The sequence below is a fragment of the Eucalyptus grandis genome, chromosome 7 (assembly GCF_016545825.1).
Source record: "Eucalyptus grandis isolate ANBG69807.140 chromosome 7, ASM1654582v1, whole genome shotgun sequence".
NCBI lineage: Eukaryota > Viridiplantae > Streptophyta > Magnoliopsida > Myrtales > Myrtaceae > Eucalyptus > Eucalyptus grandis.
Window position 1 is genome coordinate 56,711,593 of NC_052618.1, and position 14,373 is coordinate 56,725,965.

The following is a 14,373-nucleotide window of genomic DNA, read 5'->3' on the forward strand; positions in this document are numbered from 1 at the left end:
CACATGTCGTCATCATCATGGCATCATGACATCACACATGTCGTCATCATCATGACATATCATCATGCCATATCATATATCATCATCATCATCATGCATATCATCACATAGCATCATCATCATCATGCATATCATCATGCCATAGGTAATCATCATCATCATGTCATAGGTGATCATCATCATCATCATGTCATATCATGTCATGCATGGTTCAATTTTCCACTTTTAACTTTCCATTCGATCACCACATCACCCTTCCTCGGATCACCACTTTCATCTCATATTTTACACTCGCATCCCATGCGAGAAAAACCTCCGGCATTCAACCATTCCAGGCCACCGGGCATTCGGCCCCCCACATTCCGGACATCTCGCATCCCAACTGGCATCACGAGGCATTCCCCTCGGGCAAAGACCTCCGACAGGGCTTCCGGCATTTACACTCCCTGGTCGAGCATCCCGCACCCCAATCCTGGCATCGCGAGGCATTCCCCTCGGGCAAAGACCTCCGCCAGGGCTTCCGGCACCCCCGACTTTCCGGGCATCCTGAATCTCTCAGGGCCATTCGACAATGTATCTCTATACATTATGGGCATCATCATCCACCACAACCATCTCCTCATTTAACATTACTCATATTCACCAATTTCGATCTTAATTTAGCATGGCATATGATGTATTGGAAATCAACAATCATGTTCAGCATTTGAATTCACACATGCATCTCAATGCATACATCAAGACCTCATCACACATACTACATGGTGCAATTATTTATAAAATAAAATTCATGGAATTTATGCCAATTAAAATAATCCATTTATCATGCCCTTTTTATTTTTATTTTATTTAAATTCCAGCTTGTGCCATTTTCAAAAATATTAAATTTAATTATTTATAAAATCTCAAAAATCATAAAATTAAGGCAAGTGATAAACAAGACAATAGGATGATGATTTCATGTAAAATACATGACCAAATAAAATTTCACATAATTCCATAAATCACACAAAACAGCATATAATTTTCAGATGAAATCAGAATGCATAGTTTCCGAAGAAATTCGATTAAAATATCCATACGTCCTCCAAAAATTACGAAATTTTACCGAGTTATATCCAAGACATTAAAGTACATTTTTCATGAAGACTTCCAAGTCAGATTCTTTTTAGATTATTTTCTACAGTCTCACGAAGCTTCTGGATCCAACATCGAAACGTCCAGTACATGCTTCTCCGAAATACTGAGTTTTCACCTACCTATTCTTCTTCATTTCCTCTGAAATTTGGATATGTTATACATAAAAATTTTCTCTACAAGTTTTGTGAAGAGATCCAAGTCAAATATCCAGAGTATAGTCGACATTTAGGTCCATGAAGTCTCGGGTGTCCTGTAATACATCTCTAGAATTACCGTCTTCAAGATCTAGTCGATTTACTAGGTTATACTTGTTCATTTCACTTCAAATTTGATTATGTTGTATTTTAAGATGTCATGAATATATCGAAGAGAGATTCTTAGCACAAATCAACATGCAACCACAAATCCATCAAAAGGTCAATGAAATCTTTCCAGATCTGGGGTCTCCGTAGGATGAGATTTTAACCCCCCAAATCTCCATCATTTTCCATCAAATTTTATTATGTTGTAGTTTAAGATGTTAGCTACAACTTTCATGAAGAGATCGAAGTCAAAATCGGACTCTAAATATGCATGCAAGCTCACGCAACATTCTGACTCAATCTGTTCAAGCGAAAACAACAACACCACTCAAGAACAAGCCATCCAAGCTTCGGTTTTCCTCTCCTAATCACCCAAAATTCGACATACATGTAGCACACACACATGCAAGAGAAGCTAGAGAACTCCAACTGGCCTCTAGACCGAACGGACAATGGCACACGGCAGCAATCACGGCGGCACACGGCGAACGGACGGCAAGCGACGGCACTCCTTCCTTCTCTCAGCCTCCCTCTCTCGGCCTCACTCTCCCTCTCTCTCACAGGGTATCTTTCTCTCCCTCTCTCTCACTTGGCCGAACCGGCCACCTCTCTCTTCTTCCCTTTTATTCCCCCTTAAACCTCATCATTAGTAATCATCACATGCCACTTAAATGGACCAATGCATGGAGGCTCTTCTTGCCACTTGGCAAGACCCATGCATGGGTCGGCCACCTTCTTCTTGGGCCTCAATGAACCGGTCAACAGCCCCTCCGTGGGCCTAATTGGGCTGGCCATTCGGCCCACTAAGCTGAGGCCAATGGGCCTAAGGCCCAACCTAAAAATTAACTTTTGCTCCCTTTTTTTTTTTTATAAATTTTAAATTTCCACAGGGCCAAAGTCTTGTGACATTTTATTTATAGGAATTTAATTCATAAGGTGCATTGCCAAGCATAGATTATCATCATTAATCTATCAAATTTAAAATCTCATAATCACAAGCACAAATCACCTAATCTTAAAAAGAGACTAATGGTTAAAGCATAATCCATAGGTAATTTCATTACCTAATTAGAGGCTTTAGCACATCTTATAACTTGACTTTGAATTTTGGGATGCCACATTTGTAGCTTACCTTTCCCAATTAGAAAGCTAGTTGGAGTAAATTCCTTATAAATCAAAATGGAGAAAATCATAAATATTTGTTTTGCGGAATTTAAGAAATCCAACTTCATTCTTTTTGGCAAAATCCACATGTAAGATTCGAAATCACAAATGAGGAACCATACAATAACAGAAAGGTGCTGCATTTTTGTCCCGAAAGCGTGAGAAATAGTACTCAGTTTATGTAACTCTCTTAATACGTATGTATACAAAGAGAGTGGATGCAGTTACGCACATGTAGCTGTGCATGAGAGACGGTACTTTCTAAAAGAAGGTAAAAGTAAAGGCTATATTTTACTACATCCCTAGTTGGTTCAATCATATTTCTGAAGGGTGATGGATATCACACTGCAGAAGACAATCGGAAGAAACTTCTCCCAACCAAGGAAACCATGACCTTGCATCTTATTCAAATCAACTTGCTTTGTCACCTTTATTTTAAAACGTTTCCAACAAAATATACAAGAACTTCATATGAAATGCAGATCTATGAAACCAACTAAGGTTATTTTTTCCCCTTCTTCTAACTTATTTCCCCAAGCCCTCGTTGATCAAGGAGAAGTCTCCGAATAAATGCTTAACCACTGAATAGCTAAGTTTTGAATCGTGACTCTCCCAAAAGTCTATGTCGATTGATGAATAAGAAAGGGAGGAACAAGAATAGAATCTAAAGAGTGCTGAGAAAGCCTCATTCCCACTTTGTGCCAATTTAGTCATTTCCAGCTAACTTTGGCTAGAATTTGCTAACTGAACGCCGACCGGCTAACGTGGCACAATCGACATTAACGTGGACAACTTTTTAATAATATTTTAATATTTACTTTTTCTTTTTCTTTTTCTTTTCTTTTTATTGTTTCCTTCTCCTCCTTTCTCCAACTGGTTGCCCGGACCACGAATGGCGGGTCGAGGCAACCGCCAACGAGGTAGAGGTCAACCTTGCCAGCCACTGGAGAGGCTCATGGCTTGAGGCCTTGCCGGTAGCCGTGAGGGTAGCCTTGCACTAGGCGGCGAGGGCGAGTCTCGCCAGCCCGGCTCGAGGCCACCCTCACTAGGGGTGTGCAAAATACCCGGAACCACCCGGACCGCCCGGAACCGGACCGAAACCACCTGGAACCGGACCAACCGCCCAAAACCGGATCGGAACCGCCCGGAACCGGCGGTTCTTGAGGGAACCGGTCTGGTTCCCAATTCCAATTTTGGGAACCGGTGGGTACCAGTCCGATTTCGGTTCTATGGGCGAATCCACCCGCCCGCCCACCCGAACCGAACCGGACTGGAACCTTTTTAATATTAAAAAAATTACTAAAAAAACCCTAAATTTCATCTCACTCCCTTCATCTTCGGCTCCTAATCCTATCGCCATTTCACTGTGTTTACTTTTCCCGCCATCCGCATCTCCACATACTTAAATTTAGTTTTTATTTTTTTGGCTTGCTTTGATGTCATGTAGTCATTCTATGTTGAAAATCAAAATTATTTCGTGTCAAGATCGGTTCCATGGATCCACCCGAGAATCGGACCGGACCGACGGTCCGGTTCCCGGTGGACCCATGCAATAAACGGGTGAATCCCGGTTCCAATTTTTTGGAACCGGTCTTTGCGGCGGTTCCCGGTTCTAGGTCAGGAACCGCCCGCCCGAACCATGCACACCCCTACTCACAGCCTCGCCCAGCCTTTGGCGAGTCCAGCTCACAACCATTGAGGCTTGTCGGCCGTCACCTCTAACCTGGCAACTAGCTAGAGAAAGGAGGAGAAGATGGAAAATAAAAATAAAATAAAATTCAAAAATAAAAAATTCAAAAATTCAAAAAGATTAAATTAATATTAAAAGTTGTCTACCTTAGCACTTATTGTGCTACGATAGCCGGCCGGCGTCTAGTCAGCAAAATCTAGTCAAAATTAGTCGAAAATGACTAAATTGGCACCAAGTAAAAAGACTTAGAACTAAATTGGCGCAAAAAAAAAATGTTTATGACTAAATTGGCACAAATACAAAATGTTTATGACTTTTTTTAACACTTTTCCCATCCAAATTGAGAAGTCTAAGAGCATACAAATGAGATTGGTAAATAAATGGTAACAATATTTTGACAATTTCAATTGCCGAAGATAAAACTTTAATATGTTTGATGATATATACGATACAAATTAGTCGCTAGTCATTATATAATTTTGAAAGTACTTTTGAAGAAATTCCAATTACGACCAATTTTTGTTACCAACTTTACTGAATTGGATCCTTTATATCGACGATTATGCAGGACCACTAAAAAGAGAGAGAGAGCTAATTTTGATAAGTATTGGATTTCTAAGTGAAAGGCTTTAAGCAAATGGATGAACAAATCAATGCCAACGATCACTATAGAATTTTTATTGATACGCAGACCTCAATAAGAGGTTCTCAACAGCCACATTTCCTAATAAACTCAGTAACAATTTTTTTTACCAACATAAGGGCCCCTGTAAGTCCTTTCTAGAATTTTGGAGAGAGCCTTCTGTTTTGGTCTCAGAAGTCAATTATTGATAACCTTTATGATTAATCTGCAAAATAGGTAGCGCATTGAAAAAACTAAAAAACAAGAAAAACGTAATCACTCCTCTTAGCGTTCTCTCCACGGCAGAATCAATTTCCCAAGCTGACAAATTATTAATTAAGGAAATTGATTTTCCATACCAAACACGTGAAAATTATTTTGGAAGGAGTATGAAATGGTTTGCATAAAAAGTCCTACCACTAGTCTAAATACATAACAATGATCTCTTTGTCGATTATTAAAACTTATTTACAACGTCACATAAGATTACATGACAATTTTTCCTATTTTATATTTTCTATGTGGATTCGGTAAACTTGAATTGAGGTTTTAACGTGCACGGGAAAATGGTGTGATCTTTTCCTTTTGGTTGATTTCTTTTATATTCCATTTGCTTGTTTTTGGTCATCATAGAAGGAAAGGGCCGTTGGGAAAGTGGAGATAAAAGAGAATCAGGCTAGAAATAATTCTCATGAAAGAAGGATATTTTCCTTCATGCGTAATTGAAGTAAATTCCGTTCAATTAGGTTTCTTATCAATCGGCTACAAACACGGACATCAATCATCTGGTGTCGGAAATACATTGGACTTTATGATGATCAAAAGGTCATGGTTCAATAATTCAAACGTCCGTGGTCTTCCTATTGCATGATGGTTTATCTTCTTAGCCTCAACCATACGTAAATATATAGGAAAGATCATTAACAGAACACGGACCAGCTGTCTTTACCGTCCTCTGCACGATCACTTGTTTTAGAAATAATGAGAGCACGGTACAGGACTTTAAAGACCTTTCTCTTGGTCATCTAGAATTTTCATTTTAAGGCCTCTTTTTTCATAGAATTGAGCGCAGGTGGAAATATAACGACACAGTACCTCGTTCGCCCACCGGGCCACAGTAGCATTGAGCTTCTCAAACGTTCAATCGGCGACCCCGGTCATTTCACCGACCGGGTCCTTTTTCTCTTGCTGCGCACCATATGGTCCGTCAAAGTATGCCCTGTGGCTTTCATCCTCAGTTTTGAAAACTGACAATATATCTAATTAAATCTGTTTAACTAAGAAGTTCTCTCAGACGCACTTGTTAATAATTTTTTTTTTATTTGCAATAGGGTGGGGATTGTAAATTATACATACAGACACATGTATAGATATATATTATAAATTTACTAATAATATTCATTCTCCCTATTTTCTGGTTTATTTTTATACATGTATTTTCTGGAGAAGTAAGGAAAAAAAAAGTATTGGTCAAAGTTGACCATTGACGGGTCAACAATGATGAACACAGAAGCAATAAAATCAGGGAAGCATGGGAAATGGCTCATGTGGTCATGTAGACGTAATTATATCTTCGTCCCCCAACTTAGTTTAGAAATACAAACTCCGACATCAATCCCTGTATGAGAGGACCAATCGCATGATTTCTGCTTTATTCGGGAAATGAACATTTTTACGAAATAGGAATCTTATTATCATTTGATATGATCGAGTCGCTCCTTAGAAAAACACTCTAGCTTCGTTGGGTTGTCCTGCCATAAATATGATTATACATCGATAGTTTCATTGTGTTAGAAAATGTGTGCATTTAAATTAGATTGGTATAGCAATATAGTTGCTAATTACTATGAGTAATAAGTTGTTTAGCTTTGGCAGGAGTAATAAGTCGTTTGTCTTTGGCTCTATGAACAAGCCAGCCGGCCACCTCCTCTCTGTTCCCAAAGAGAAGCATCGTCATTTCTCTGTACCACGCCCATGATTAGTTACCTGGGGAAGGCATTGCGGAGATCAGGTGTGGGCCCCTACCCCCTTGCGGGGGCTATTGCCAGGGAACCCAATGGGGACATTATCGCATACTACTCTCCCCTCACTTGCTTGTAAATGGCTTGTGAGGAGGAGTCCTCCCGGGATATCCAATTCAGGAATGAACCTTTTAAAGACATGTTTAAGTCTTATGCCTGGTTCTTAATGTGTTTTACGGGAGCGAGGACTTCGCTCCCAACCGTTATTTTTCTTCTTGGGAAACCAGGAATACCCCTCTTGTGGCCCTTGGGGTCCCCTAAAGCGGGAGGGCACACACCGACCCATGCGCGGGGACCTTGTTATCGGGGTTGTCCCCCCCCCGGAGCATTGCAGTTTAAGAGAGAGTGAATAAGAAAGGTTACGAAAGGGTCTCCCATTGGGTGTATACTTTGCTTTCGTTTTCTATTTTATTTTTTCTCTAAAGTAAGGGGTCGGACAATGATGAAAACCCTCAGCTTCTCCTCAATCTTTCGCCATCTCTAGTGATACAGGGCCAAGAGACCCTCATTATGCGCTTAGATTCAACTAGTAAAACTATGTTTGCGGTCCTCAACGGGAAAAGGAGTAGAAAATAAAGATACGTCTGGTTTAGCATTGCCAAGGGACTTTCGGCCTCGAAAGCCTCCTGGAGAAATGTTGAACCGTTTGACAACCATTTTGAAGAAATTTTCAAATGAAATCTAGCATTGAAAAGATTGAAAGCCCAATCCTAATGGCGACTAGCATTTGGCCAATGTTGAAACTCATATTTTCCTTCCAAAACTAACCTCACCATTTTTTCAAATTTCCAATTTTGTCCCTCATTTTTTTTTTAATTGAAAAAGGACCAAACCCTTCACCGGTCTAACGAAGGGCTATGGCTACGCGGCCGTCAGTTGAGGTCCCTTGAGGTCAAGCGACCTTCGACAAGGGTTGCACACCACCTGGGTCACGCGACCCTCGTTGAGGGTTGTCTAAGGTCAAGCGACCTCTAGCGGCCCTTGCCAAGGTCATGTGACCCTTGCCAAAGGTCACCCAACCTCGGGCGACCTTGACCGACGACCGCCGGCAAGTTAATGTTATTGTCAGAATTTATATATTTTTTTTTATTTCTTTAGCATTGTTGTCAAAAATTATATTTAAAAGTTGCATACATTATTTTTTTCAGTTTTAAACAAATAAAAATTAAAATAACTAATATTACTTACTTAAATGGTTTTTCAAATGTGTTTTCTACCAAATGACATTTTCTCTTAAAGTTACTTCTCAAAACATAGTTTACCAAACAATTTTTGTATTTATCCAAAGTCCTTTAGACTAAATTACTTTGCATTTCTTCAGTGGACTTTCAAGATTAAAATCTTTCACAGTAACTAGAAGAAAGGAAAGAAGTTCCTTTCATACGATGATGGCAACCACTGATCATGGCATTTGAGATTATTGCGTAAAGATCCAATTTACTCGGGATAAGTACACTCGAAGTGCCAAAAGTTGTGTATGGTGCTCACTTTGTTGCCAAAAGTTTATTTTGGATTATTTAAGTGCAAAAAAGTTTGAAAAACGATCATTTTAGTGCTAACGCCCATCTGATTGACCGAAAATCCAACGTGGCACTTTTTTTTATTAATTTTTGAAGCTGATGTGGCTCGCCAAAGAGTACAATCAGCATCTAAATAACAAAACAATGTCATTTGGCATCTTTCTCCCCAAGTCAAAACCCTAAATCCCCAAATTGTGAGAGAGAGAGAGAGAGAGGGAGAGAGAGGGCACGGCGCGGGCTTCCCCTGTCGTCTTCTTTCTTGAAGAACAACACCAGCACTAGTAGCGACACCGTAGTGGCACTAGCACCAGCACTAGCACCAGCACAACTCCGTCTCCAGTTCATCCGACATTGTTGACAAGCCCAAGCTCTTGTCCTCCTCCTCCTTCTCCTTTCCCCTTCAGAAGGACCCACTTTAGTCGCTCCCTGAGCATAGCCCAATCCACCATCTCCATCTGTGCCCTCCTTGTCTCCCTTGCCCTCCTCATCTTCGCTCTCTCCACCTTTGACCCCCCTTCTTCCTCCTCCTCCTCCGCCCTCGCCTCCTATTCTTCCTGTCGCTTCTTGCCCAAGCAACAACCTCAGCCTCTCCTTGCTCACCTAGTCGAGCAACCACGACAGAGGCCGAGCGACGGTGGTCAAGCACAATGACCGAGTGAGCTGGGTCGGTGTTGGGCGAGATCGAAAAAAAAAAAACCCTAAATTCAATCCCCATATGAGTTGTGCGGCATCGTTTTTGTGAGGCTATCCACGTATAACGGCAAAACAACATCGTTTTCTTAAGGAGGATGGAAAACGACGTCGTTTAAAAGCCACATCAACTTTTTTTTATTAATATAAAAAGCCACGTAATCAATTTGGTCGAAATTTTTCGCCGGTGGCATTAAAGTGATCATTTTTTTTTTCCAATTTGGCACTCAAGTGATCCGATGAAAACTTTTGGCACCAAAGTGAGTGCTGCATACAACTTTTGGCATTTCTAGTATACTTTCCCCCAATTTACTCATAGCTTCAATACGATTCCAGCTTCTGATTATTCCCACAAGAAGTTTTCCAGATACCAAAACAACTTTCATGTCAGCTGATCGTGGAGTCCATGGCCTTGTTTAATGGACTAGATCATCAAAAGGTGATGCCATTGTTTCGGAGTTGGCTGTCTAAATTTCTTGCATCTGTTGACCTTGATAATGATTTGGCTGGTGTGCCCTCAGGAAAGTGATACTGCTGAAGTTGGGGCTCCAATTTTCACTTTCAGAGGATAGACGAAAACGCGTTTACTTCGTTATCCGGCTATGCCTGCCCCTGATTTCCAACCCATGATTTGAGCAGTTCCGTCTAGAAAAATTCACCGGCCACAAGACACTTTTGGATACTTAAGCGTGTGTAACGTTCATGGAAGAGGGCGAAGACAAAATCGTTGACTTACGTCTGTATTCCAACATTCATTTGATTGGCCTCGACTGACTTTCCAACCCCTCTATTGGTCATTTACAACGACAAGGGTCCTCTTCATGCTCCGTTTTCCTTTGGACTTGGTGGGTACAAGTAGGCCCGGCAAACGGGCTTATTGTAGATTCTACAACTTCACCCTACTCACTAAGAGGCGCAAATCCTTCAAGTTTATCCAACTGTTCTATACTCAACTCATCCAAGTGGTGTTTCTAATGAACCTATGGGTCCTTGACAAGCTTCAACTTGTTTCTCTCATCGACTATCTTACAGGAACCACCGATGAAATATTTTGAGACTTTCCACTACTCTGCTAAGAGAGAGCTTCATCCGTTAAAAAAAAAATGCAAGAAGTTTTTCCAGGTAGGCAGGCAATTAAATCAGCTGCATGTCATGTTGCAGATTTCATGAATGCTCGAATCGCGTGATTGGGACCAGAGATAAATGTTGATGAACAGATGGATTTTGGTGATGTTAAAGTTGAGATAAATTCTATCAGAGCCAAGGTTTTTAGACTAGAAGTACATAATTCAGCTCCAATCAATAGGAAATGTTTTTTCTTTGTGGCCAGAAAACAAAGCGCTAGCTTTCGCATTTCCCCTTCCTTTAAAAAAGTTCAGCGCTTCTTTACTGCAAATAGAACAACGTTTGGAAGCTGTGATTAATCCAGTACTGGTTCACCAACAAAGTTGTGGTAAAAAGGGGAAAGCAGGTTGCTTTAAAGCATTTTTTTCAGTGTTCACCGTTCATTTTCTCTCAGAGAACATACAATTCATTGTTATTTTCCCCATAGAGGATGACAGCTGCTCTGTTGAGTTCTGGGGTTATGACAAGTACATGAGGCCAATTACTAGTGGTAGAATAAATATCAGAAAATCCACACGGATGCAATAGTTTCTAATCTTAGATCAGGATTAAATGGTTTTGCAAATCAAATTGATCGATAGACTTAATATGTGTGATAACACCACATATCTAGATTTGTGCTAAACAGATCGACAGGAGTAGTTTAAGCAATTTGGTCTATGGAGAGGAAAGCTGGACAGGGATTAGTGTAATATCTGATTATTTCCGTCTCTTACAGTTGACTCTTACAAAGACTTCTAGGTGACCAAACATTGGATCAGGAATCTCAGTAGATGGCTGTCGTATGACGGCTTATCCAGACAGACTTTGTAGAAACCAAAGGACATTCTTTTGAGCAGGTTGTTCATCTCCATCCCTCATCCTTTCTGCTCAGTTTCACTCTAAACCAAGACCTATCAATAGACAAGCATAACTGCGTTCTTATTTAAAAGAATTAAAAAAATAAAAAAAAAAAGGACTAAAACTATCGGTAGTCTATTTTTCTCTGAAGCAGGAGCAGTAGTTCCTCCGGTTGGAGTGCATATGCTGAACCTCCAGTGTCGAAAGCTTATTTGAGACTTAAAATGCTGGCAGCGTTACTTATATCAGTCCACTCTCCCAGAGTTCAGCAAGCCCTGCAAAAGGTGCAGAAATCGAGTACTTAAAACCAGTAAATGTGCACCTACTTATTTGATAAAGAGAATCTGATTGGAGTCGAAGCCAATTCCTGGTAGGCTTACTTAGCCTATATCCATGGCATGCTGCAAGTGCTGAGGTACGTGTAAAACATGGCATGCGATTATATGAGATTCCTAACTAGCCATTGTAATGGCTTCATGGTAAGAATTGATGTTGCCTTGAGAATTTCGCATTTGGTTCTGTATGATGAAGCTGTTACCTCTCTAATCTTCACATTAATGGAAAATTGACTTCCTTCACCATGTACTTCTGAGAATATGACCTCACAAATGGTTCAGTCTCGTATACCTCGTCGAAGTTAATGGAAACTCACCGCTTTTATGTGTCACTTATCCTCGGACGCCAGCTGTGTCGAGTCTTTCCCTAATCGAATGCAGTTTGGCTGCAACATCCACAGTGCTCATCCGCTCTCCAGGGGCTCCAACTGAGCGCGCGACTCCAATTGCATAGACCATTACTAGACAGTCCTCAACTATGCTCTTTCTGCTATGGCTTGCGTAGCTCTCTCTTTCTTGAAGAAGAATGGGATCGGTAATCTCTAGGACTCGTTCAGGCAAAGCTTCCTCAACAAAATTATGAAGGTTCAGATTTTCTTTGAATATTTCAGCCGTGGGACTAATTCCTGTGAACATCTCTAGCAAGAGGATGCCATAACTATAGACATCGCCTTCTATAGAAACCATGCTTCCCATTCCATATTCTGCGCTTATCAAGAACCACATTGTTGAGCAATGAGAAAATAGTATGTGCATAAATCTCATTATAAAGTTTAAAGTTTTGTGAAAAGATGCTTTGAGGGCTTACCTGGAGCAACATAACCAATCGTTCCTCGCAAACCAATTGAGCTTATATTTTTGTTCATGTAAGATGTGGATTCAAGGATGATCTTTGCCAATCCAAAGTCACCGATATGTCCAACCATCTCAGCATCTAAAAGGATATTGCCCGGCTTTAGATCACAATGAACTATGGTGCTGTGGCATTGGTTATGAAGATAATCCAATGCAAAAGCAATATCAATGGAAATCTTTATCCTTTGAATGAGACTCATATTTTGAAGATCCATCTGCATCGGCCGGTATTGGATATGAGTGCAACCACTCATTGAGGCTTCCATTGACCATGAACTCATAGACCAATGCCTTAAAGTCATATCTATTATAATCAATGCCTGAGCATACTGTTAGTACCTTCAAAAGATTTCGGTGTTTGATATGCTTAAGAGCCTCACACTCAGCATTGAAGCTCTTCAGAGCACCATGACGTGTTAAATCAAGCACCTTCACAGTAATGTTAACCCCATTCTCCTGGAGTATTCCCTTGTAAATAGATCCAAAACTACCGACACCAATTAAATTAGTTGAAGAAAAACCATTGGTTGCATTAAGGAGAGCTCCATAAGATAAGTTTTGCCAGGTATCAACTATGGAACTTGAAGTTGGTTCTTTTGCTTTCTTCTTCTTCAACTGACATACGTACACAAAAATCAGAACAAGAACCAACCCTAGAAGCCCAAAAATAATTGAGAGCGTAAGTTTCAATATATGAACAACTCCTTTGCTCTTGGAGTGTCTAAAGATGCATTTAGGGAGTTGAAATTCTGGGATTCCTCCGCATATCTTCTTGTTTCCAGCAATAAATGTGGCACTCACATTCTTAAAGACTCCTTCAGTTGGTAACATGCCTTCAAAATCATTATAGGACAAACTCAGAATTTTCAGGAAGTCAAATGCCTCTAAGAACCTTGGAATCTTACCTGATAGATTGTTATTTGAAAGATCCAATTCCTCAATACTTCTTAATGATCTAATTGATTGAGGAATGGATCCTTGGAAATGGTTATCCTTCATTTTTAGTATTGGTAGTCCATCACAATTGCCGAGTGTGCTCGGAATTTCTCCACTAAATTTATTGCCTGAAATGTCCAAAGAATTTAAATGGTCCATTTGTCCTACTTTCACCAGAAGGGCCCCATTCAAATGGTTATGAGACAAGTTCAAATAGAGGAGAGTTTTAACTACTGGAAATATGGAACCATTGAGATTATTGTTAGAAAGATCTAGGTCCATCAACCTTTGACACTTATCTAGATGTGAAGGAATGTGCCCATGTAGTCGATTTCCATCAAGATATAATTTGATCAATTTCTTATTTTGCAAAGAGGATGGAATTTCCCCAGATAGATTGTTATCTGCGAGACTTAGATATGTTAGATTTTGAAGATTTCCCACATCAAATGGGATAGCACCTGAAAGAATGTTGTTTTGCATCCACAAGATTTCCAAGTTCACAAGATTTCCGATTGCTCTAGGAATCTCACCGATGATAGGATTTATGCCCAACGCCAATACTGTGATAGTCATGGAGAAATTACCAATGCATTTCGGCAATAGCCCACTAAGTTTGTTACCTACCATACTCAAGTAGGTTAAGCTAGTGCTATTGGTTAATGAGCAAAGGAAGTTCAAGTCACCAGATCCCCCACTCCCAAGGTGGTTATAGTCAGCGCTCACCCGTTGAAGGTTCCGCAAACTTTCTAAAGAAGGTACGTTCCCCGATAGTTTGTTGTGTCCCAGTTGAAGTGTTCCTAGGTTTGTGGCATTATTAGGTATCGATAGAGGGACTGATCCAACAAACCGATTGCCGTGGATGCTAAAAAATTCCAAGTTGGGAAGACCAAAGCCCATTGTAGTGGGAAGACTTCCATGTATTTGGAGGTCCTTATACTCATTATAAGCCTAGCATTGAATATACTGGGTATTCACCTTATCAATATCTCAAATTAATTGCTAGGTCAATTATTACCAATGAAGATAAATTGTAGAGGCAAGGCGGGATAGTACCTGACAACGCGTTTCCTCCCAAAGAAAGTGCCGCTAGTTTGGTCAGTTGGCCTAGAGCCTGAGGAAAACTCCCGCCT

General features: G+C 40.4%; 1 protein-coding gene across 1 annotated transcript; it reads right to left on the reverse strand.

Annotated features, from left to right (window-relative positions):
• Positions 1–12,469: 12,469 nt before the first annotated feature.
• Positions 12,470–14,140, reverse strand: LOC120296243 (probable LRR receptor-like serine/threonine-protein kinase At3g47570). The gene has a single exon (XM_039317967.1). The coding sequence runs from the start codon at positions 14,138–14,140 to the stop codon at positions 12,470–12,472; it is 1,671 nt and encodes a 556-aa protein (XP_039173901.1).
• Between the last annotated feature and the right edge of the window lie 233 nt (positions 14,141–14,373).

Coding starts and splice junctions, on each gene's coding strand:
- LOC120296243 (XM_039317967.1), bottom strand. CDS start 14,140: ATGGGCTTTGGTCTTCCCAACTTGGAATTTTTTAGCATCCACGGCAAT.